Source organism: Colletotrichum gloeosporioides (genome assembly GCF_011800055.1).
Source record: "Colletotrichum gloeosporioides strain Lc1 chromosome Unknown consensus_95, whole genome shotgun sequence".
Lineage (NCBI taxonomy): Eukaryota > Fungi > Ascomycota > Sordariomycetes > Glomerellales > Glomerellaceae > Colletotrichum > Colletotrichum gloeosporioides.
In genome coordinates, this window is record NW_025544740.1 from 19,274 (window position 1) to 45,419 (window position 26,146).

A 26,146-nucleotide genomic window follows, 5' to 3' on the forward strand; every position below is an offset into this window, starting at 1 on the left:
GTATATAATCCTTTAAATTAAGTTTTTCTTTAATAGCTAATAGTTTCTTTATAGAATACTTATTAAAAAAAGGATAAAAACCTTATTAAGTAGACTTATCTTTAGCTTAAGAATACCCTACCTTAATACCTCTAAGATAAGAGCTATATCTTTAACTAAGCTTAGTTCCTTAATAAGTTTAATAATATCTTAGAGAAGTATCTCTTAAGTAATAACCCTTATATATCTAATCTACTTACTTAAGATCCCTCTAAGGTTTAAGCTTCTTAGATACTTTATAATTCTTATAAGTATACCTTAATTATAATCCTTAAATATATTAGCTCTAGCCTTACTCCCTAACTTAATACTTATAAGGATATTAGTACCTCCTCTATAAGTATTTATAAAAATCTTATTAGCTTTAGGGAGGAGGATAAGTTATTAGAAAGTAAGAGTAATAATAGTGAGAATAATATAGATATTAATCCTAATAGTAATAGTATTAATAAAGATTTAAGTAACTTAGAGAATAATTCTTAGTAGTTTTTAGTAGATCTTTAGTAAGTATATAATAGCTTTTCTTTAGAGTTCTTAGTTAGATACCTTTAAGTTTATATATTACTTTTAAGAGTAGTTTTCTTTAGAGTCTTTCTATAATTAATTAACTTTTCCTTATTTCTCTATACTACTTATTATCCTACTTATAGTANTAATTAACTTTTCCTTATTTCTCTATACTACTTATTATCCTATTTATAGTATAACTTATATTATTACTTCTTAAATCCTATAAAGATTTATAAAGTATTTACTAAGTATTCTTTAAGTTCCTAAGTATTATATTCTACTAGCTAGCCTTTCTACTTAACTAAATATAAGGGGCTTATTAATATATCCCTTTATAATATAATATCTTTAACTTCTTATTCTTTAAAGTTCTCTTCTAAGTTTAGAAGCTATCCTTTAGTAAGCTTTTAGCTATACTATAGTTTTAGTAAAGTAACTAAGAAGATATTATACGCCCTATTATATTTTTCTAAGAACTACACTTTATAGGTATTAAAGCTTATAACCTCTATAATTAATATAGGAATAAATTATAAAGTAAGTTTTTACTAACCTTTTATAAAATAGAAGTTCTTTATTAAAAACCTTATAATATCTCTAACTTTATATAATTATACCTTCTTTTTAGTATTTATATTTTTAGCTTATACTTCTATTATATATTACTAATTCTTAGCTATCCTTTAGTAAACCTCTATTAACTTCTTAAGCTTTTTATTAACCTCTTAAGTTCTAATTTTAATACTTAGTAAGTAGTAATTAATTATTTAAAAGTAGTAACCTATAAAAGCTTTAAATAGTAATATACTAATAATAATATATCTACTATTATTATATAAGAATTTAGCTTTAACTAGCTATATTACCTATTAGTTATATAAGCTTTTACTAAACTTTAAGAGGTATATAGTTAGGGTTTAGTATATTCTCTTAATCTAGCTATCTATCTATAGATACTATATAATAAAGATATACCCTTCTATATCTTAAGCCTTAGTCTAATCTTATTAGAACTAACTAGTAATTAACTTATCTTAATTACTAATAATAGCTTTAGGCGTACTATACTAATATTTAATCTCTTAGTATAAAATCCTCACTAAATCTATAGTATTTAGTTACTTAGTTATCACTAGAAATTATACTACTTTAGTTATTTAATATATAACTACTAGGATTATATTATATATAATTCTATTATCTTAGTAATTCTCTAATAAGCTAGTTAAGAAGTCTAAAGAAATCTATTAAAATAGGTATACTAGTAATTTTAGTATTTATAGTAGTCTATATAGCTTATATTATAGTATATATACTCCCTAATAATATAAATACTTAGCGATATATTACTATATATCCTCTATTAAGTATAACTAATAGAATTTTTATAAGATTAGCTCTACTATCTTATTTACCCCTATATACCCTAATCTAAATATATTATAGTAGTTTTTTAAGATTTTATAGTAAAAAGATCCTTCTTTTAGGATAATAAGTCTTCTTCTAAACTAAAAGATATTATTCTTATTAAGTTAGTACCTTTAGTATTCCCTAATATCTTAGTAAACCTTAGCTATAAGTTCTCTATAGAAGTAGTTTTTAGCTTATAGTCCTCTAACTATCTATTTAAGATTTATACTTAGTTATAATATATATACTATTTTATTCTAAATAAGCTCCCTTATTATAGTATATAAGATATACTACTCTAGTATAATAATCCTAGCTCCCCCTAAGTCCTCTAGTATATTACTATCTTCTTATAGAGCAGTTAGTATAGTATCTATATATAATTTTAAGTAAGTAATAACACTAATATATATACTTTAATATAATAACTTATTAGTACCTTTTATAAGGTAGTACTAACCTAAAAGTAAGGATCCCTTAACCTTAGAGCTAGCTTTCTAATAAGGTTTTTATATACTTCACTAAATAGCTTAAATATAAGTTTTCATAATAGCTATAGTTCCTTTAAGCTTAGTAATATATTAGTAAGTTATTACTAATAGCTAGCTAATAAGTCTTAGCTTCTTCCTAAAGGTAAAGAGTATATTATTTACCTTAAAGTCTTCTACTATATAGTTAGGGCGTTATAATAGTCTATCTACTAGATTAATAACTCCTAATCTATACTAGATTTTAAAATTAAACGCTAATAAGTAGTAAACCTATTATATAAACCTTTTATAAATATTACGTATAGATATAATAAGCACCCCCTTTAGTACTATATAGTTTATAAGTACTAAGAATTTCTTAAGGAGCTTTTAGAGGTATTACGCTTAATAATCTAAGTTTTCTATAATAATAAGGAGCTCTTATTACCCTATAGCTTAGTATCTTTCTATATCTAAAAGCTTCTTTAACTAGAAGGCTACTAAGTACTAAATAGTACTATATTTCTATAAAAGTATATTAAATACTACTTAAATAAATATATTAGTCTTAACCTTAGTTTCTAGCACTAAGTTATAATATCTTAATATTAGAGCTTTAGTAAATACTCTCTAAAATATCTTAAATATAGTCTATATCTCCCCTATCTAAATAAAAGCTTCTAATTTTATACTATTTTAACTTCCTTTTAGCGCGCTATTTATAGAAACTATAATATAGGAGTATTTAGTAATAAATTTATAGTAAAAGTTATAAAAACTAAAGAAAACTTAGATATCCCTAAAGGATTTTAGTACTAGTTATTTAGTAACTACTTAAACTCTATTTAGGTCTATTTTAATACTATTTTAGGTAATATAGAACTTAAGGAAATCTACTTCTATCTAATAGAAGTTATACTTCTTTAGTTTTATAAATAGCTTAGTAGCCCTTAGGTAATATAGGATTATATAGAGGTCTTTAGTATATTACTCCTTAGTATTTAAATAGATTAGGATATTATCTAAGTATATAATATAGTAAGTATTTAGAAAGTTAGTAAGTATTTAGTAAATATATACTTAGAAGGTTATTAGAGTATTTATAAGTCTAAATAGTATTACTATATACTTAAAGTACTTATATTAGGTCTTAAATATAATCTTCTATCTATCTACTTTATTAATTATAATTCTATAATATATTTTATTTAAATTAATCTTAGAAATAAACTTTATACTAATAAGCTTATCTAAAAGCTTATTAATTAGTAGTAGAAAATATTAGTTCTTTATTATAATTTTATTTAGTCCTCTATAATCTATATATAACTATAAGCTACTATCTTTTTTAAGTATAAATAAGACTAATACTCTAATAGAGCTAGTTAAGTAATAAATATATCTAGCTACTTCTATTTCTTAAATATATTTAGTGAGGGTTTATAGCTATTCTACTAATATAGAGTATATTAACCTATATAGAAGTTCTTTACTAAGTTTTAGTTTAATATAATATATTACTCCCTTTAATTTAGAGACCTTTTTTACGTTTTCTTTATTAAAAACGTTAGTAAAAGGTTTAAGTTCTTTAAGGATATTCTTCTTATACCCCTTATCTAATAAGCCTTTACCTAAAGTATTAATATCTTTTTTATCTAAAGCTAAAACTTCTATTAAGTATATTATATAAACTTTCTAGCTATTTTCTATAATTTTTTATACTATTACCTCTAGTTTAGTAAGTAAGATATAATTATATAACTAGGTATAAGTATAAGTATTTATATAGATACTTTCTCTATTTATTAAATTATTAGATAGAAGGATATCTCCTACTCCTTTAAGATATAAACTAGCTATAAATACTCTCTAAATCTTCTATAGATAGCTTTAGCTATTAATTAAGAAGAGGGTAAGCTAATAAACTTTATTAGTAGGTATTAGTTTTCTTTAAAAGTTTACTAGCTTTAAGGCTATAACGCTAATAGCCTCCTTTAGTAAAAGTTTCTTAATAAGATTTTCTTATATAAGGTTTACTATAGTATAAGTATCTATATTAATTAATAGTTTAACCTTATTATATACTTAGAGTATAATTACTTAACTTTTAATAGTCTACTTTATAGGAACTAAAGTAATTTCTAGTATAATACCCCTTAAGGTTACTTTTATACTTACTTATTTCCTAAGTCTTTAGTATTATTTATATAAGAAACTATAATAATATTAATCCTACCCTATCTTAAATTTAGGTTCTAGTTATTACTTATAGGTTATATATATAGTTTAATATAATTAGGAGATATATATCTATATTTCTTATAATTATAGTATTAAGTTCCCTAAAGATTAGGGGGCTTACTATTAAAGCTAAGCCTTATATAGAGGTTTATTAAGTAGTTATTCTAAGATAGGGTCTCTAGATAGTACTCCTTTAGGTTTATTAATTAAGGGGGTTATAAGCTACTCTTATAAAAGTAGTCTAAAGAGCTTAAGTATAGTTACTTATATAACTTAGAATAGCTAGTAGGCCTTCTTATATATCTCCCTTCTAAAATCTCTTATAGTCTCTATATATATAAGGCTATAGTATATATATTAGTATAATTAATATCTTATTTAAAAAGCTTATCTTTTAAGGTTTTAGTAAAACCCTAAAAGAATATATAAGCCTTTATATTACTTATATTTAGTTTACTAAAAACTTAGTTAATAAACTCCTAATAAGCTTAATATATAATAGGTTTCTTATCCTCCTTCTAATAGTATTACCTTAAGGTATTATAGTAGTTCTATTCTTAGAATTTAGGTACTATATACTACTTTCTTATAAAAACTCTAAAGTCTTCTTATATAAGGTTAACCTACTTCCCTAATATATCTATAAGTATTTACTAATAAGTCTACTATTTTATTTATAAGGTATACTTTATTATACTTAAGGCTTATTAGATATATTAGTTATTAGAGTAGCTAAGGTAGTACTTATAAGCCTCCTCTATTATAATAAGCTAATCTTCCCTTTTTATATTAATAGATTTATTAGTAAGGTAAGCTATATTATAGTTTAGAGGTTTCTTATAAACCTTTAGTAACTATTTAGTAGGTATTTAGTTATTTAATATAATAGTAATTAGTTTATACTAGTTAGCTATTATAGTTATAATCTACTATATTAGTACTTAGCTAGTAGCTTTATCTAGCCCTCTAGTTTAAGCTAGTCTATAAGTAGTAGCTATAGATATTTAGCCTTATAGCCTATTTAATCTATAGGGAGGGGTCTTATATTCCCTATTCTCTTATATATACTTATTATCCTTTTAATAAATATTTAGTATAGGTAGCTTATCCTCTTTAAAGCCCTTAGCTTTACTTAAAGTATAGCTTCTTACCTCCTCTTATTAACTTATATTATCTTTTAATTATTCACTAAGGTTATCTTCCTTATATAGGCTTATATAAGCTATTTTACTTAATACTTAATAAATACTAAGTATAAGTTCTTTAGTTTAATTAATAAGTATTACTTAGGTATATAGTACTATTATTATTACTAACCTTCTTAAAATAGGGTAGAAGCAAAAGAATTATAAAGGTATTTAGGAGCTATAGGCTATAGTTAGGTTAAACTAATAGAAGAAGTACTTAAAAGGTAGGTATAGTATTACTATACTACTTTTACTTACTTCTTCTAAGATCTTCTTTTCTAACTCTTTAGTAAGTACTTACTAAGTCCTCGCTATAGAGGGTTCTATACCTTATCTCTATAAAGTTCTCTATCCTTTTAGCTTAGTCTAGCCGAACTATCCCTAAGCCCTTCTAGTTTAGGTAGCTAGACCCTTACAAAATTAGCTTTATATTCTTTATCTTATTTCCTTATAAGTTCTTTAATACTTACTTCTTAGCTTTTAACTTATATATAAGTATTAGCTAAAGTTAAATTAATAGTAACTATATTATTATTATATATTTAGTCTTAATATTACTTTATATATACTATTATATACTAAAACTTAAACTATCTATATTCTAGCTAGTTATCTAAGAGAAACTATTTTAGTAGAGTAATATTACTTATCTACTTTTTACTATAAAAAGCTATAGTTTAAGAGTAAGTTTCTTTTAAGTCTAAGAAAAAAGTTATTTAGTATAGCTCCTTAGTTTCTTTATAATAAGTAGGTCCTTATAGCTAAAGTTATAAAAAAACCTATATAATTATTTTATCTTTAATTACTTTTTTAACTTAAGTACTTCCTATAAATATAATACCTTATTAAATTAAAATCTAATTTATAAAGTAAACCTTTTTTACTAAAGAGTTATTATATAAAATATATTAGAAGTTATTATTCTTTATTTTAGTAATAATATTAACTTCTACTAGTTTCTTATCTCTTATATAGTTAATATTAATTATATAGCTATATATATACCTAATATTAATATAATTAATAGTAGTTATTAATACTTATTATTTAACTTCTTCTTATTCTCTCTAAGCTTTATTTACTATAACTATAACCTCCTAATAATAAATAGATAATTTTAAACTAAATACTTACTCTAAGTAGTACTTATTATAGAAGTACTTTATTATTACCTCTAGTTAGAAGTATACCTTACTTTAGAAGATATAAGTCTAAATAGTTACTAAGTTAGATATTAAGTTCTTCTATTCTTTATTAATAATACTATCCTAAATAATATTATAATTAATATAAAAGCTAATATATTATCCTCTTAGGTAATATACTACTTTAGTATTCCTTAATTTATTTATAATATTATATTTAGTTATATAATATCTATTTATTCTATAAAAGTAGTAACTTTTAATTTTAAATATATTATATTATATTTAGTTTATAATAATTAAGTTTATAAATTAACTAGCCTCTCTTTACTATTTATAACTCCTTTATACTATAAATACTTAGTTTATATCTATAATATAACTATTCTATACTAATTTAAACTACTAACTAATATTTATACTTAGTTTCTAAATACTAGCTATAAGTACCTTTATCTATTCCTTAATATCTTTACTATTAAGAAATATTTAGTATATCTACTCTTAAAAAATAGTAACTTTATTAAAGTCTACTACTTTTAAATTACTATATTACTACTAAATATAAGTAATTTATATAAACTAGTTAATAAGTTTAATAAAACTAATAATTAAAAGAGGAGTAGTTACTTTTATAGCTTTCTTTCTATTAATATATATATAAGAGGTCTCTCTAGTTACCTATTTAATAATTATATACTTAATACTTAGCTAAAACTTCTAGAGTAGGTTTATAATATTATAAAAAAGAGCTTTTATAATAACCTTAATAGCTCCCTTTAGTAGATACCTATAAATAAAGTAAATAAAATCTTAATCTTAATATTTTAAGAGTTCCTTTATAATAACTTTATAGTATAAACCCTTAATATAATTAAAGAGAGCTATAATATTAATAATATCTATCTTAAAAAGGGGGAGCTTATCCTTAATTACTTAAAGTTCTTTATTAAGGTCTTAATAAAAGCTTTTATCTATAATATTATATTAGTTAATAAAAGTAGCTTTAGTAACTTCCTAATTATTAAGGTCCTTAACTAGTAATTTAATACCTTACCTTAAGTCCTTAAAACTATAGAGGTAGACTTTTATTAACTTATCCTTATTAATCTAATAAGTATTATAAAACTAAAAATTATAAATTTTAATAAAATCTATAATATTATTACCTATAAATATAAGAGTATTCTTATTTAGAAAGGGATTTATTATAATTAATATAAGATATTAAAAGTATAACTCTATTAGTTACTTAATAATTCCTATTAACTAATCTATAGAAATAAAATAAGTATTACTAATAGAAACTATAGGTTATTACTAAACTCTATAGGTATTATTATTTAAAGTATAATAGGGATTAATACTAAAAGCTTATTCTTTACCTCTATTAACTCTAATATAGAGGTAAATACTATTAGTAGTATAGTTAATTTTAGTAAAGTTAATATTAGTAGTTTAAGTTTATAAACTAAAAAAGCTATTAAATAAGCTATCTTTAGAAACTAAAGTTACTTTAGCTTAATCCTAAATATTCTTAAATACTCTAGTTTAAATATTAAATATATTAATAAACTTACTTTTAGTAATAAGGTTATAAGGAGTTAAGATATCTTTATATAATATTTCCTTAGTTATTTTAAACTATATTTTAATTATAATAGTTATTAATAATTAAAATAGTAAATATATAAGTTATTATTTTTAAATAATTAAAGGTATTAGTTTTTTTAATTNTTATTTTTAAATAATTAAAGGTATTAGTTTTTTTAATTTTAAGTATTATTATTACTTTTTCTAAAAATATAATAAAAAAAAAGGAGATAAGAGAAAAAAGTATAACTAAATAAGTAGGTATTATACTTCTATTTTTATTAGTTTTAAACCTAATTAGCTATATTATCTTAGATCTTTATAATTAACTTTATATTCCTTTTTTTAAACCTCTATTAATTAATCTATTAAGAGTTATATAAACTACTAATAGTTTTATAGTAGATTTATTCTATTTTTTTATAATAAACTTATTAATTCTTAAAAACTATTTTATCTAAATATTATAAAGNGCTTTATATTCTTATTAGTTTAAAAAGCTTATTAAGTAGATCTAATTTAATTTTAATAGCTTATAATATTAAAGAGTAATAAGAGTAAAAATAAATAAAAATCTAATACTCCCTATTATATAAGCTATAATACTTTTAAGGTCTTTTTTAAAGTCTTTTTATATCCTTATATTCTTATTACTAAAGTTATACTTAGCTATTATACTTCTCTACTTATTATAAATTAAGTCTATAAATAACTACTTAACTCCTATTAATATATTATATTTCTTAGTATTATATAGTTAGTAATAATAGTTATAGTTATTATATATATTATATTAATCTATTTATTTAATATAAGAGTAAGCTTTTCTCTAATACCTCCTATAAATATCTAAAAGAAAAAAAAATCTACCTCTAAGTACTATTAAAATAGTTATAAGCTTAATAGCTAAAAATTATATAATATAGTAGTATATATATACTTAAAAGTATATAAAGCTACTATAGCTATATAACTCTATAGTTTTAAAGTTTATAATCTTAAAAAAAAAAAAAAAAANTATATAACTCTATAGTTTTAAAGTTTATAATCTTAAAAAAAAAAAAAAAAAACTTCTTATTTATTTTATAGGTCTAAAATAAAAAGAATAAAATTAAAAATTTAAAAATCTACTAAAAAATAAGTAAATTCTACCTCTAATCTATAAGGATTAATAATAATATCTAAGCTAACTTCTTACCTCTTAAAGGAGACTAGTAATCTGACCTCTAAATGCTAAAAACGCTGAAAAATCCAGTGGGCCTACTAAACCCCATTCTAGTACAAAACATATTTCTTTACCGTTGTATCTGGCTGACAGAAACCAGGAGCTATAACACCGATCCCTGGAACTACGAAGGTGTGATTAGATCCGCAGTTGCCTTGATTGACAATGAAGCGTCGTAACTCCATTGTCCCGCCAGCATTGGAGTTCGTTACCTCCATCGACTTCAGAAGTTGGGTCTGGATGGGGGTGTTTGGAGTCTCCTGGCAGGTCACGTCGGCCGAGAGACCCTGCTGTATGAGGGAGTAGTTGAATTGTTGGGACCGGTTTGCCATGGATGAGTCCCAGGACTTGAATTTGACATTGCTGAAGGCTGAGATGCCCCCAAATCCAAGCGGGAGCACACCGCCTGTTGACCCCTTGAACAAACTTTCCACGACTCGGACAGAGGCATTGTGAACCCCGAAAGACTCCTGCGCAGCGGAAACTCCAGCAGAGATGACAGCAATCGGATCATCCGCGATGGGGCATGTTGGAAAACGAATTGAGCCGGTCGACGAGTTGTACGTATACCTGGTGCAGCCGTAGACCTTCCTTTTTGGTATACCTTTGGAGTCAAAAGAGTTGTACCATTTCCAAAACTCAGGTGCGGTAAAGTCGAGTTCATCTCCCACAAGAGAATCACTGACAAGAACTCTGGTTGGGGTTAGAAGGGCTGTAAAGGCGGTAGTAAGAAGCAGCGCAATGACTCAGTTCACCGTGGTGAAGCCAGATAACCAAAGACGTTTGATGTCCAAAAGAGGTTTCTGATTCGCGCACTTGTTCCATCTTAGAAGCAGCATGGTTAGCAAGCCATACGTCAGCCGAGTGCAGGAAGAAACCCTGCCTTCAATAGTAGACAAAGTTGATCCCACGCGGGCCTTCTGCCTAGCCATCAGAAACAGAACACTATTGAGAAGGAAAATGAGGATCGCCGCGTCAATGGTCCCACACGCAGTTCAAATAATAGTGCTCTTCTTTGGGTTCGCCAATAACCATTGGCCAAAATTGAAAGAGTACAGGAGAGGGGCATGGGCACTGAAGCCCCAGAAAGCAATTGCTAAAATGCTTAGAGCTATGAGAAGAGAGTTGTAGATCAGGTACCAGAGAGGGGCGTTGGTTGTGGATCCTGGACGAGAAGCCTGAGTGACAAGCTCTGTCTCTGTTGTGACAGGATACAGGGAGCCAGCCATCATCTGAAGTACACCCGATATCTGAATTGTGAGCCTGCTTGAAATTGAAAAACCGCCTTCGTTTCTATGCATACTAATACTGAAGTACCAAGGGAGCGCTAATCTGCGGCTGAATCGTTCTGGCTGAAGCTGAGCATCAATTCCGCTTTAGTTGTCGACGCCCTTGCCCAGAAAGAGCCAAGTCTCGGACATTTCGATCACCTTATCATGGCACAGACCCTAGCCAGATCGCTTGGGACGCCACAACGGCACTAAGATCTCGGTCAAGAATGCAAACGCAGACACATGCAAGGTTCATCTACCATTGACGGCCAGACGTGACCTGAACTCAATTTGTGTTCGTCTATATGGTGAATGTTCTCTGATTTACAGGGTAGCTGTCCTTCTCATGTCCAAGCCGGCTCGGCGAGTCTTTCAACGCATAAGTACCTAGCCGTGAGTATAACTTTACCAGCTGGACGATGTTCCATAATAGTCGATGAATACATACATGAATCTTGGAACCCCCGATTCTTCGGACATAAATCTCAAGCCGTCAGCTTCCCAAACTCGAGCTCCATGGTTATCAGTTAGGCCGTGGGGGTTGCCATGGCAGGAACAGCCATATCGGCAATGGGTGCAGCAGTGCGCTTCATGCCCGTGGGACCACAAGTGCTGACCTTCAAGCCAGCGTAGATAGACGAGTATGCCGCCGGCAGAAGCTCATCAGGCTGACCAGCCGGAATGGTTCCAACATAGGGGTTGAAGTTGTAGATGCCGCAGGGGCAGTGGTCGAGAATCTGCATGCCAGCTGTTCCAGAGAGCACCGTAGATCCACCACGAGCGAGGCTGAATGAGATAGTGCCGGGCTTCATGTCAACGGAGAACTTGGCTGCGCCAGCGGGTGCTTGTACTGTTACGCTGGTGCCTCCGACATTGATGGACACAGAGCCTGCCTCCTTCAGAAGGGTGACAACGAAGACCTTATCCTGCATAGTCTCCCAGCCATACGGACGACCCTTGAAGTAGTTGCCAGAGACGTTGTTAGCGTCCGCCATGGTGGTATCTGTGGCATCGCAGTTGAGGCTTCTGAGGGTAGGTCGGAACCAGTAGACAATCTGGTCTTCTGATATGTACGGCTTGACGTCACTTCCACCGTTGTGGAATGCATTGATGAATGGCTTTGCCATGTCGAGCCAGCCGTTGTGGGGAAATCCGTAAACCCATTTCGAGTTGCCATCATCCCCGTGGGGACTGTCAAGACGACCTACGTAGTGGCTCTCGCCGTAGTCGTTCCAGGTGACGATCTCAAGAAAGCGAGGCTCAAGGGTTAGGATTTCCTGCCAGCGGTCATACCAGAGGGTGTCGGATGGGAAGACCCAGTTTTTTGAGTAGGGGACCTCTGGACCGAAGTGGGTGAAGAACCAAGGGGATACTGGCGCAATGTAAGGCTTTCCCTTAAGTGCAGCGATGTAAGCTTGATCTCCCTGCTGGACGCTGACATTTCCGTAGCCATCGGGTGCCTTGTTTCTGCCATTGTTGGGCCACCCAAGCCAGTTCAAGGCGCCATCGATAGCGCTGAAGTCCGTGCCGTACTCTGGGTGGTAGTTGGGTGCCCAGAAGACACTGACACCAGCAGCGCTGCGCATGGCTGCGACATCCATACCGTCTCCGGCAAAGGATGAAGCGAAGACCTTGCCATCAACGATAAGTTGTGCCGGCCGGGACGCGTACTTGGCAATCATTTGACCAACGCGTGTCGCCTCACTGGTTCCGTACCAGTTGAAGTCGAAGGAGATGAAGACCTTCATGCCATTGTTGGCAGCTGATTGGTAGGCGAGGTCCAGTTGAGCTTCGCTGTAAGAGTCTGTGCCAATGTTGAGAGCAAAGGCGTCAATACCAGCTGCCTTGGCGTGCTGCATGTCGGCATCATACTCGCTGGGAGAGCTTCGAGCACCGACGATACCAATCTGTGGACGGCGGTTAGTACCACTGAAGACAACTGAGACTTGAGAGAATTACCATGAAGTGACAGAAAACCAGCTTATCGCCACCAGATTGGCGCTGAATGAGGACATCATCCGAGGAGGGTGGGACAGCAAGGCCGATCACCGGAGCAACGGCTGTTGCTGCCAATACGGCTTTCAGGATACCTCTGAGGAACATCATCTTGGCTGATGTGTGCACTCAAATGAGAATGAGAGAGAAGACAGTGGTATGTACAAAATGGCTTCCAAGACAGCTTTGATATCAGAGTCTGAGGACCTACAAACCTTTCTTTCGCTATTCCTTCAACTCCTTCTTTATACAATGCAAACAGTCATGATAGAAACCTGCCTTCGAACCGCCTTCGGCAAGATCTGCAACAAACAGGACTGCCGACATGTAAAGGTCCGATGACAAGCCGTTGTAGGCCCGGTTGAATCATGCCGCTGGCCTTGGTCCTCCATTTTCGCAACAAAGTGTTCATGAGACAGCAGGATCTTGCTTCATTCGTCTTTGTCTGATCATGCTTCGCAGAATCACTATACCAATAGGAAGTTCTATATGCTACGTTGCTTGCAGGCAATACATATCGCATGCAGCCTTAAGAGAGTTGAAGCCATGAACAAAAGTCCACCGGTTGAAAGGATGAAACTCGGATGAGGCACTTTGACGGTTGCGAACAGCGCCAACGTGTTTGTCATCCGTGTGCAACATCACGGCCCACACAACAAATCAAATAAACCCCTGTTTGTCACACGGTCTCGTTGAGGCCCTCATGCCAGTGCCTTTGTTGTCTCGAGATGCTGAATGGACCTTCTAACATGCATGACATTCGGGCCGTGGGGTCAACCAGTCTCCGAATACAACCCTACCGCCGGCCCATATGTTTTCTCCCTTCGGGAGTTGGGCAGGTCATATATCTGGGGTGCATATGCAGAGCTCGGTATGCTGTGGCCAGACCCGTGCCGCATATTAGCGAGTACCACATGACGGCTGTCTCATCTCCTGCCACATGGTGTCGAGACCCGACAGTGCGGAGTAGGCCCAATAGCACGTCAATCTCATTCTCTGTTCCGACGCAGCCTCCAATCAGACATCTGAAGCAGAAGCTTAGTAGAAGAAAAACGGGCCATGTGCATGTCGCATCATTCCGACGTCTAGTGCCACGTAGATGAGATGACAGCGTCGGCGAAAGTCGGGGTCCCTTTAAACCGACGTCAACGAGCTCACCGAGTGTAAGACCAACGTAGTAACCCTGAACCAATATTAGTCTTGGCCAGCCGGATGCAGCCCAGCTCCACTATGTATTTGTTTATGACATGACGAGGAGAAAACCAAGGGATGTCGGCCCACGAAAACGAGACATTCGTCCGTACGCATACGGCCATTGCTGATTCATCGCATCGCAACTGAATTGTAATAAGCAGCAGGGCTAACCCGCCACTCATCGTACAAGTCTAAACCGCCCTTTAGCAAATGAGGTTGTGTCATGGGATGGTTGTGGAGGGTGCATCTGGTTTGGGGAAATCACCCGTTTTTGCATCCATTTCTCCTGGTTGGTCGTCAAGTCTAATGCTGGGACCCAATCACTACTGCCACCCACCATCCTACAAATTTTGCAGATTCCAGCCATTCAGCAGTGAAGTAGCCTTGAGTCGTGCACCTCATTGCGCTCACCTGGATCTCTCATATGATCTTGAAGTGACGAAGGCCGATCTTCACAAGCAATAATCACTGTCCCGGGTCCAAGTCAGGAAACTGAACCTAGATCTCGTTGTTCGGTCCTATTAACGTCACATCAAGAATGATTGATTTCATTCACTGCCAAGACGTATGTAAACGCGGCAGTGGCGGTCTGGGAATCACATATGCAGTCAGCTGCTTCGTCAAGCCACCTCAGGGACAAGATCTGCGCATTCAAGTTCAGCCAATAAAGAAGTCATTCTGCTTCCCTCGGCATCACTAAGGAATGTTCTGGCACCCCTCAAGGCGGTAAGGTCGTCGTCGGCTTTACCCATTCTGGAGCAATATCCTATTGGCTGTGATGGTTCACAGATTGAACATACTGTAGAATAACTCCGTAATTCAAAGCCTGGTAGCAGGAGGAGCAATACGAGGAAGGTAGATATCAATCTACCTCCGCTTCTCCTTTTCATCCCATAGGTGGAACAGTACCATGTCGTGTGCGTGATTTCAATTAGTGCTGCAATACATCAATATACAGGACAGGCTACTCGATCTCCAAGGCGGAGTCGATGCCCTACTGAACATTTGATTAAATACATTGCACTTGGCTCCTTTTGTTTTCCCAGGAATGAACTACCTCGGCTTTTAAAGTGTATCCGAAACTGGGGCAGAGTGTTACTGCGCCTATCGCAACCCGAACATCTTACCTAGCTTCTTCGTCTTGGACTTATGACTCAGTGTGGGCGTTGGGCTCTGTGGGAATGATAGTGCCCGGGGCACTGGGTCTGGAGACGAGCATGAAGGGTCTTGAGAATCCAGTTGTGGGTCAATGCTGCCGACGATGAGTGAGTCGGCATCATTTGAATCCCAGGGCTTCCAATCAATAACATCTTCCCTGTACAACGAGATGATGTTAGCCAAAAGTCTAACGATAGGAGATGAGAGTAGTTGAGCTTACCCTGCCGACTTTCCAAGTTCATCGTCAAGTGACTGCAAACGTTGCAGCGCCCTATCATCGTACCCAAAAGACACGAATTGAATTGTAAACCATCGAAGCTGCGACTTTTTCAAGTCCTTCTTGAGGTTCTTGATAAATTCGGAGATGGTGGTCTCAACGTCGTTTAGTGTGTCAGATCCCTCCCATAACCCGTCCGTGAGAATTATGAGTGTTTGCTTCTTGCGGTGATTGTCGTACTTGTCGAAGATTTTCAACAAGGTCGTGGCCATGTTAGTCTTGTTACGAGGATGCATGCTCTGCTCAGCCGCTTGCAAGGACTTGCGAAACTTTTCGGGTATGCTCCATTCTGTGGCGCCAAGAACATTGTGCCTTTCGCCGGCGGTGAACATCAAGTCTAGTCCATCCTTATCCAGGGTACCGATTTTCATCGCTAATGCCAGAAGCGTCGTGGTGACATTATTCCAGTGGAAACTCATGCTCGCAGCATTGTCTACCACGAATATCTATGTGGTCGCTGGTTAGTAGATGATGAGCATTTGTGGCCCAAAAGGCTGGCTTACAACGTCCCTATCTTCAATAAAATTTGCAAGAAAGGTTTCTTGAGGAACTTCTCGTTGCAAAGTAAACCATGAACCTCTAGCTTTGTTCCATAACCCAAGTAGACGGTCATATTCCTGAACGATTGGGATTTCTTGTCGGCTTCGAAACGTGTGTCTGCGTGGCACTGGGCCAGGAGAATGGGTGTTGGAGTGAAGTGGTCCTTGTATTGGTGATACCGGAGTTATCGGACTGACAAGGTCTGGGATTCCGAAGGACGTTCCTGATGCTGATTCACTTGGAATAATGGGCCGAATGGCGGAAGACGCAGCATCGAGCTCGACTGTTTGGAACGGGAAGGACCCTTCTACCTCTAGAGCGCCACGTTGCGCTCGGGAGCTGCGTGTTTTGAGGGGCGGAGGCACAGGTGATGGCTCTTCATACAAGGCGTTGATCTGTGTCCATTTCTCAGTTGTCATAGGATTGACAGTACTCCTCCTCTGATAATGACTTTGATCTGAGCCCAATAGCCCCGATGTCACCAGATCAAAATTTTCTGCACCTTCCGCTTCGGGATGTATGATGGTTGGTATTGGTGATGCTGATCCCTGGCTGATCGGTACGGCGTTCGATGAAGCTGCGATTCGGGGGACCTCGGATGAGGTTATGGGTGTCAAACTGGGCGCAAGAGGCCGAGGTTCCGTTTTGTTGACTCTATGCCATGTAGTCTCATCATTTCCAGAGAGCTCGTGAATGGTTTCAGTATTGTAGCCGGATCCAATGACCTCTTCTCGATTTGCGATCTTGCCGCGAAGAATCTTGTCAATGCGCTCTGACTTCTTCACGCGACTGCTTCTCGCAACTCCAAGCCGTGAACCGTTGGCCGGCCCTGAGGCCGTGTCTTCCTTTCTGCTGCCATGGTCATTCGCTGTAGACCGGGATCGTGGCTCTGCGGACTTCGGTGCTCGTTTATCAAGCTCAAGAAGAGCGCTGAGCGTTTCAGGTGATTGACGTCTGAGAGCACCGACGTTTAGCTCGTTTTGATATTCGGTCTTAGCATCGATTATGACTCGATCCAACCTCTGACACAGGGCGGCTGATTCCAACCGCTTGTCGGGGTCCTTGTCCAGCATCCCGCTTTCGACAAGGTCAAGCACGCGACAGGTGATGGTGTCTGCTTTTCGCGAAGAACTCCGAAGATATTCGTGCCAGTTGATAACGGCAGGCAGGACTTGGATGCCATCGTGGAATGCGTCGCTGCAGTTGGAAACGTTCACACTAGAGTCTTGACTGTGGCGCTGGCGAAGTCTTTTGTGGGCCATCGCTCGCATCTCACCATAATTTTCATACCCTTGGGAGCCGAGGACCACCCAAGTCGCTACCGCAGAGAAGACACACCCTAAAGACCATGTGTCAATTGTTGTTGAATGAAGCCTCTTCGCCTCTCCGGCTGGCTTGTCTCGCTCAGGTGCCCCTAGAACGCTCAATTAGCTCCTGCCTATCAAAGTTATCAAACGTATCAGGGTGACCTGTACCATACGTTCTGGTGCCCCCCAACATATGTGTTGTTTGAGGCTTCCCAATAACACTCTTTTCGAATCGCGTGAAACCGAAGTCGGCGAGCTTGAATTCGCCTCGCACGCGCAGAATGTTATCTGGCTTTATGTCTCCATGCCATCTGCGAAGCTGAAATGTCAACTACAAGCTATGAAACATGATGATTTTGGGAGGTGCCTCTGGGAGGTTTACATACCCTACGTATTTCTGGACCTTGTCTCCACGTACACGCTCTAGCTGGTGGATTCGTCCCAGAGTTTTCGCGATTTCAAACAGACTCCCCCAAAAGGCAATAATCTCCTCATTAAGAACAGGGGGTAACGTAGCTGCCAAGTACTCATCGAGGTCTTGCTCTCCGAACTCCAGCATTATGTGGCGTGTGACACCTTGTGCAGATACGCCGTCGTCTCCTCGATCATGGCGAGTGTATTCTCCCAGATAGGTGACCACACCGAGAGACCTCGGGTCTTTGGTGCCGTTGAACCCCTTGAACGCGTCACTCTCCAACTTGTAAATGTCATCAAAACCTTTGAGATATGTCTTGACAGCAAATTCATAGTACTTCAAGTATGTCAGGCTGAAACTCGGATCGTAAGCTTGGGACCCAGACTCACTTCTATGCCTGTTTTGTGATCTTGCTTCCTGGGCTCCAAGATCTGCCGCAAGTTGTCGGACTCCACCAGGTCAACATGAATCTTGTGGTGATGTACTTCGGCAGTTCCTCCCTCGTTTATGATCTCGCAGCCAAAGAATGGCAAGATGCTTTTCCCTTCGATGCCTACCTCGACCATGTCCAGGACATTGAGTGCTGGGTGGAAGGCCCAACGTTGGCGTTCAAAGTCTCTGGTGACACCTGCGTAGCCTGCGCTTTTGTATCGTTTCGGGAGTGTGACTTTGTCCTCCTTCAAAGCCTGCTCGATGTCGGTGTATAGATGAGACAAGTTGTGGAAACCGAGGTGGCTGTCCGCTATTGAGTTGCGGAATATATGAAGCATATGGCCACACTCCAATTGCACCAAGATTGCGAATAAGATGGGGTCGCGTTCAACATCTTTGTCTTTCAGAGTAGGAAAGAATTTCCCAGTAGAACTTTCTCGATTGTCGTAAATCGCGGAAAACAACCGCGCAGCTCTACTCGATGTTGCGTTGCTCCCTTTCTGAAGGAGCCATCGGGAAATTTGCCTTGGAAAGTAGAATTCTTTCCCCTCGAAGTTCGTTCTGCGAATACCATCACTCTGAAGATAATAGAGAAACTCTGTGTGGATGTCGTTTGGCAGCGGTGTGCCATCCATGCTTACTAAACTTCTCAGGGAGCGTTGAGAAAACGGCTTGTAAAGCTAGGTGAAACTAGTCGAAATGCCCAACATTGACAACCTGACAAGCGTTCGATGACTTCTCGATAATAAAGAGGTGAGACGAAGTGGAAGGACAGACATAACTAGGACAGATGAATTGGCCGGCAGTGCAGCGCTCTACTCAGACGATATTGAGGCTGAGGCGGAAATGGGAATGTTGGGGAGGGGGCTGAGCTGGTCGCGCTTCACCATGGTCATGACCGGTTCTCTGTGTTGTTAGTGGTCTCAAAGTGCACGCGAACCACCCGTGACTGGTTTGCGCTTCACCGCTACACAATCAGGCGTACAAGGCAGAGACCTTCTGCCTGCTTCAGGCCACCACCATGTTTGATCCCAGAATTGCCTTGCGGCTACTGTCTCCATGGAAAATGAACGATTGGTCAACCGCATGCGTGCCTATGCAGCCGTTCGATAAATGCTGTGAGACAAAATTGCTGACATGCAGCGCCGCGACCGTCACCATCGTGCTTGACAACGTGCCTAACAACACGGAGGCTGATCAGCTCAGAATGTATCGTTTGGGATGCCGGCCTGCAGCCTCACTTATTTGCCTACGCCTCCACTTCAATCGCGTCTCATTCTTGTGACCATTGGATGCGCCAATGCCGGATAGTATTTTTGTCACAAACGCACCCAGGCGCAATACTTCATGTAAGGTGACACAGCATGTCCAAATTGTACATTTACAAAAATAAGCCTGAAGCGAATGGCAGTACGTTCAGTGTGAGATGTCTAATATCTTAGATCCCCAATCTTTGTAATCTCGCCCCCCTCATGGGCATCCACTGTTTCCGGTGCATGCCATACCAGCGTCTTGATCTTTACACGAGTGGCTCCAAAGACGGCCCTTTCGCAACTGAATTTCCTTCACACGATTTGAGACGGACTAAAGGAAGTGCTTTTGATCGGTACTAGCGGGATTGAACGTGGCCTCCAGCTCTTAGGTCGCCATGCTCGATTGACCCATGTGGGGCGTGCCGGCGTACTCATGAATGGTGTTGTGGGACCGATTCCGGCCCCGGTATGCCCGAACTCCCCGGTGCTGCTGCTCTCCTCCTGGTCCCTGGACGAAACGACGCGGGCAGTGGGAAGCATCCTCCCTCGAGATTTGCTATCCGCCCATTTGTTTCCGTAGTATGCGACCAAGAGCGTCAGAGAGGTGAGCGGAAGAGTCACTTGCAGCCATCGTTCCATTGCAATCGGCGAGAAAGTGCCCTTGGGCGAATCTGAATCTTGATACTTGATGATGTCCGTACTGAAAAAGGTCTGCGATTGACGTCAGTAAGGCAACAGCGTTGCACGCATGGTTAGGTTTTCCTTCAGCTTACCGACACAAATGTTGCTGGCAGGTAAATTAAGGTCACGATAGTGACAATTCTCACCAAGATTGCTTCTTTCTCCATGTTGTGATTCAGCCGCTCTAGCCGGTGTTGTTTGATCAGCTCGCCCCGGTCTCCAGTTAACTTCACTAGTGCTTTCGCTCGACTAATTTGTAGGGTGAAATCATTGACCATGTTGTATAGCTGTGTGCAGAACTCGTCAATATCATCTGTGCAAAATGAGCGTAGGTCGAAGTCTTGATTCTCATCCAATTTTGTATAAAACCGCATGAGAGACTTCATGACCTCGATGTTCGACTCAAGCACCGTGATAGACTCGCTGATCTTCTCCTGCCATATCAGAAAACGTTGGATGTCTGCAGCTGTGTAGATCGTGTAGTGATATCCACCTGTTGTTGGCGCCAGCAGAGCCATCTTGGTCTGAGACGTGTCCATGAGCTTGCGAGCCTTTGAGTCGTATGCTTCAGAGATATGACTAACCTCAGTATCAACAACCTGTTCAAGCCACTTGATGTATGCTCTCCAGTCTTCTGTGGACCAACGACAGAACATCAAATGAGCTGAGAGGCTTGATCGGAAGCATTCTATTGCATCACCGAACGACTTGTCTTCTGGCCGAGCGTTATTCCCTGTCAACTCTTTGAATCGTTCTTGTACATCTAGCCCTCCCTTGACAACAATCCAAAGGGCATTTCCGCCTACGACGTCGAACTTATGGTAAAAGGCAGCTGGGCGAATAGAAAAGTCTGGATTCTCGGGATCTTTGGATTTGGCCGTCACTCCTTTCAGGTTGTAGCATATTTGGTACTGTCTTCCAGAGCGACCGAGGCTACTGATGCAAGATCTCCCGTAGGACTGCTTCAGACAACGTTGCTCTCGGAAACTGCTGAAACTGAGATCGCGAGGTTCACTCTGGAGTCCATAAACAAGCAAGAACTCCAGGATATCCGGCATTACCTGATGAAAGGTGAGAATTTCCGTCAACATTGACCGAGTGATATTGAGACGCGCGCGCGAATTGCGGCCATAGATGTAGCTATCAGATTATTAATCCTGCCAATAAGAAAGAAACATGAAGGTTAAATGCAGGTTTGTTACGCACATAAATCGGCACTTTGGGTCTTTCTTAGCCACGCCCAGTAGCTGATTCGACGACCCACGTCCGATTTGCCGGACTCCTAGCCATTGTGTAAGAGTGGTTGGGGAGTGAATATTTCGCTTCGACACGTCTGCCAATTTTGTCAGTTTATACGCCCCATCCGACAAGCACTCGGGAGATGGCCATGTCAAACCTTCTCCAGCCCCATCATTAGTCTTGAGGTCTCGGAAGCATACGTCCACCTTCTCAACGTCTCTTTCACAGAGATCGTCTGAGGCCTTATCCAGTCTCTCTAGGTATCTCGATAGTGCAATTGGGTAGGTGCTAATACTTCTTTGAAGGAGATTTTGCGGGTATCTGTCTCTTTCGTCGTAAGATGCTTGAAATTCCGCCGGTAGGGGATTCACAGGGTCCATTGAAGAGAACGATAATGAGCTAAGTTGACGAAGAATTCAATGAGATCCAGACTTTTTCGATGCTTCAATGATCCCCTGTGTTGTAGTTATGGCATCAACTTTGATAGCGCAGCCGCATAGTCGCAGTTGTTACGGTATCTTCACTGCCAGGGAAGGGTGCATCACCGAGTCGCTGGCTTATCTTTGGCGCACGCATTTGCGCAAATCCCATGTCTAGGACTTCTGAGAATGCCCCGTAGGACCCCTCCACGTATGTGTGCCATAAGCTGCGGACGCCGCTTAAAGTGCACTTTGCCTACTCAACAAGGCGCATGACCATCACATTCCGTGTCTTGCACCACATCATCTGCATCCGCCCCAGTCAGGCGCTTTTAGACGTGGCTAGGCTGACTCTGTGTGGGGCATCCCCAATCATCCCATTGCCACATGCAGTCTTGGCATCCATGAATACATACAGCCTGCGTGGTTCCTGTCCCAGAGCCTGATCTCCCTACGGCCCGATTTAGGCAACTAGAGGCTGCCTTGTTTCAATACATCTTTACAACCTCGTTGTCGTATGATCGGCTACTTTTGGGGCACCTATTTCTGTATGTCTACCCAAAAAAAGAAGAACAAGGAAAAAACAAAACTCGGCTTTGGCGTTGGAAGTCTAGATAATTACAGTGGGCGCACATGGTGTCGGTCTTGTCTGTCGCATAGATAATGCAAGGTTCTTTTCTTTCCGATCGCATGCCACCGCCATTGGTTCCAGGGCACCATCACTTGAGGAGCGGTAAACCAATCAATGGATTCAACAACTCAAGGCCCGCCCATATGATGAGCCCGCCCCTTGTCTTAAAAACTTATTCAACCTTCGGAGTCCGAAAATGAGGGTTTCCGTTGAGCTGATTTTTGATTAACATCTCGCAAGGCGGCAAGTTCGTTTCGATCTTCCTGTAAGCTCTCAGCGTCACTCTTTCATAGATAAGCAATTGGAGTATCATGGACATACCTTCGTGAGCCTTTCTGGTACTTCGAAAACCCACCGGTCACCCTTCTAGCAAGGCACAACGTAGTCAGCAATAGTAAACGGCCAGTTCGATGAAATTTACCTTTTCACCATCGTCTGGAAATTGCCGTTCCGGCCATTTTGTTTGCAAAAATGCCTTCAAAGTATCCCATGTAATCTCGTAGGATGAATAGTAATCATACAATGAGCTAGAAACAGTGGTATCTTGAGACTGTGTACTCTTTCCGCTGTACATGGTGTCCGCTCTATGTTTCTTTCGACTAAGCCGTGATATGAACGAAGATTGGTGCGAATTATGGGTATGCCGGCGTGGAAGTTCAGCAGGATGCTGTGAGGAAGACATGGCGCCGGCCTATCAACGGTATGCCTTAGAAGGGGTATGGAATCCCACTGAAGACAGTGAATGGAGGAGTCGTATGTTACGCGGAAACGCTCAGTAAGGTTGATTGACGCTGAGGTAGTCAGAACTGAAATGAGTGCGATGGCGAAGTCAGTTCTTTATGGTATTTCGGCTATGCTAAGTCTAGTGGGACGCGACCTGTCACCGAGCACCGGGCGAGGCTGCCGAAGGGTGCCTAGCCGCCTCACTTATTCGCCTTGTGTGGCGTTTAAACAGACCGAGAGCCCTTGTCCGCCATCTGAGCTGTCACGTAGACAACCATTAAACCATCTTCCCAGTCGCAGAGCCGCATACGAATGCATTTTGGGGGATTTTTGTGTTTGATGACACTTCCTTCTGAAATGTGCGTCGGCCAGAATTTACTGTAGGTAAAAGCGGTATGTATCAAACCATTCCGTCCGGGCTCTTGGCTATGTATAATTCGATTTTCTTACCGAACGGAGCACTGGCTGAAGTACCTCCACTGGATCTATCCGCTTTGTAGATATGATAGTACGTGAATCTAGTATGAATGTGTCACGGAACAAATTCCATGAGAGTCGGCTAAATATCATGTGATGCTTCTGACAAGAAGTTGCCCTCCCAAGGTACGACCGAGTTCAGATTTTCGATTAATCTGATTCAGCTGATAATGTATTCCAGGTACTCACAGAAGAAGTGACTGAATTCTACACAGTTAATCCGATGCACGCGATATCTCTTTTGGGGCACTTTTGGGGCACTTTTGGGTGTACCATCTAGTGCCTGTATTGGTGTTGATGCCAGTGCTGCCATTTAGAGGGAGCGCTTATTGCCTCTTGTAGCATGCGCCGTCTCCGTAGCGGAACCTCGCGGAAAGCCCAGTTAACCAGTTCAATGACACTCATAGAGGACAAAACTGATGCGTGCCTTAAACCTTCATCATGCTGAAGAGTTGCTTTTGAGGATCCACGCCACAGGCTTATGCAAGGAAAGTCATGTGTAAGTTCATTATTCTTGAAATGTAGTCCCCGGTTGTTGTTGGATGAAGCCGCAAGAGATTCATGGACATCAATGGGATACGGCTGAAAGCACGAGGGCGGGTTCATTTATGATCACGAGATTTGTAACGATACATTTTTGCACATGTTTAATCAGTCTCGGACCGAGTAACAACAACCACTTGTCATCAGCTAGCCCAGGCTGAGATCAAATGTTAGTACTGCACCCATTGAATGAGCACACCCGGCCCGATGGGAACTCTGCTCCCTGTTTATTTCCCATACAACATTCCACAGTTACGTCCGAAGTAAGCGGGGCATTCGGGTCCGTCTCCTTTCGTGGCGTTTCGTGAGACTGTCTTGGGCTCCCTGCGCCTTCTTCTCGGCAAGACCCATTCTAGCAGATTCAAACCTGGCTGTCGACCAATCACAGTATACGAAGTATTGATCAACCAGTCGATTTAAAACATGACAGCACTGCAATAAGCCCCCTTGTTATGAAGATCTCACGCACGAAACTCCCTTACTTTCCCCACATATCCCCAGGTTAACTGTATTTGTATTTTGCTGGACCGTCGCCATCCAGCCATAATGATTTGACTCGTTTTGGAGCTGTGAGGTTCCAGTCTGTTCGCAATGAAGCCTCTATTGCTCGCCGGTTCCCTGGTAATACCAAAGATCATTGCAAGTGCTATTGCACCTCAGGTGGATCAGGATGATCCATCGACAGTGTGCTTTACATATTTCTCGACTTATCTAGAGCCAGTGTTGAGTTCAGTCTGCTCTAATAGCACCACAACATCATCGGTTGGGACGGGAATTGAAGCGTCCACCAATCTCTCAGATGGCGTCTCCGAGACTTTGTCTGCGTCGTTGGGTCCTTCGCTCTCAGCATCGCCATCCACGATACTGACGGGCATATCGACAAGGCCATTTTCGACAGGAACATCTCCACCTCTGCAACCGCCTTCTTTCCTTCTCTCATCGCCATCATCCTTCACCGCCTTGACATTCTCACCTTCCACACTGCTTACCGATACATCCAGGGCAACGTCAACAGGACCAGCTCTATCTCAACAACCCTCTGCTCTCGCCTCCTCATCAGGACTTCTCTCATCGTCATTCACATCTAGATCCAACGTCCCAGCTTCGTCAAATCCACCCCAATTCAGTACCACCAGCTCCAACTCTGTTCCCTTATCGTCAGAGTCGGCCGCGACCGTTCAACCCTTGATTTTTCTCGTTGTTCCAGGCCCAACACTTGTAAAGCGAAGCCTGAGAAGGAGAGTCCTAGGGGGCTTTGTGGTCGAGAATACCAATGAAGATAGCAAAAATTGCAACAACGCAAAACCCTACGACTTGGCCTTTGGACAGCTCTCAGTCGATGGTGTACCTGTTTTCTATGCTGGCGAGAGCTATAAACCTCTCAATGTGGGAGGAACACCGCCAGAAGATTCCGTGACAACTACATTCAGTGTTTCCGAAGGGGTTCTTCGGTTCTCAAACCCGATCCTGCCCGTCGATCAGGCAAGCTTCTGCCAGGATCGAACTGCACAGGTCTATATAGCCTTTGCTTCGAGGCCGCCTAACTGCGACCCAGTTTCTCTTGTAGCATACACAGGTGAGATTGATTAAAGCCCGAAATTTCTGGACGATCACCGAAGTGCTAATTGCAGAAATCTCTTAGTCGAACAATGTCAAAACGGCCAGATCGTTGTCCCCAGCTCGTCTAGTCAGGACATGGACAGTTCGAGATTGTCGGCCACGACCTCAAGCCTGATAGGATCCTCGAGCAGCCCAACAGTCAGTTTAATTA

At 38.9% G+C, this 26,146-nt stretch overlaps 4 protein-coding genes across 4 annotated transcripts; all 4 read right to left on the reverse strand.

The window, feature by feature from the left end:
• Positions 1 to 231: 231 nt before the first annotated feature.
• On the reverse strand, positions 232 to 10,645 carry GCG54_00013142 (uncharacterized protein; the record flags this gene model as incomplete). Its single annotated transcript, XM_045413002.1, has 3 exons — positions 232 to 234; positions 10,033 to 10,532; positions 10,576 to 10,645. 3 exons carry the CDS (start codon positions 10,643 to 10,645, stop codon positions 232 to 234), a joined length of 573 nt encoding a protein of 190 aa, XP_045257563.1.
• A 973-nt stretch (positions 10,646 to 11,618) lies between these two features.
• Positions 11,619 to 13,197, reverse strand: GCG54_00013143 (Mutanase; the record flags this gene model as incomplete). Its single annotated transcript, XM_045413003.1, has 2 exons — positions 11,619 to 12,998; positions 13,051 to 13,197. The coding sequence occupies 2 exons, from the start codon at positions 13,195 to 13,197 to the stop codon at positions 11,619 to 11,621; spliced, it is 1,527 nt and encodes a 508-aa protein (XP_045257564.1).
• Positions 13,198 to 15,345: 2,148 nt separating this feature from the next.
• Positions 15,346 to 19,044, reverse strand: GCG54_00013144 (uncharacterized protein; the record flags this gene model as incomplete). The annotated part of the gene is made up of 7 exons (XM_045413004.1): positions 15,346 to 15,362; positions 15,408 to 15,625; positions 15,659 to 16,161; positions 16,219 to 17,669; positions 17,731 to 17,873; positions 17,949 to 18,313; positions 18,367 to 19,044. 7 exons carry the CDS (start codon positions 19,042 to 19,044, stop codon positions 15,346 to 15,348), a joined length of 3,375 nt encoding a protein of 1,124 aa, XP_045257565.1.
• Positions 19,045 to 19,974: 930 nt separating this feature from the next.
• Positions 19,975 to 21,962, reverse strand: GCG54_00013145 (uncharacterized protein; the record flags this gene model as incomplete). The annotated part of the gene is made up of 3 exons (XM_045413005.1): positions 19,975 to 20,373; positions 20,436 to 21,483; positions 21,550 to 21,962. The coding sequence occupies 3 exons, from the start codon at positions 21,960 to 21,962 to the stop codon at positions 19,975 to 19,977; spliced, it is 1,860 nt and encodes a 619-aa protein (XP_045257566.1).
• Positions 21,963 to 26,146: the final 4,184 nt, after the last annotated feature.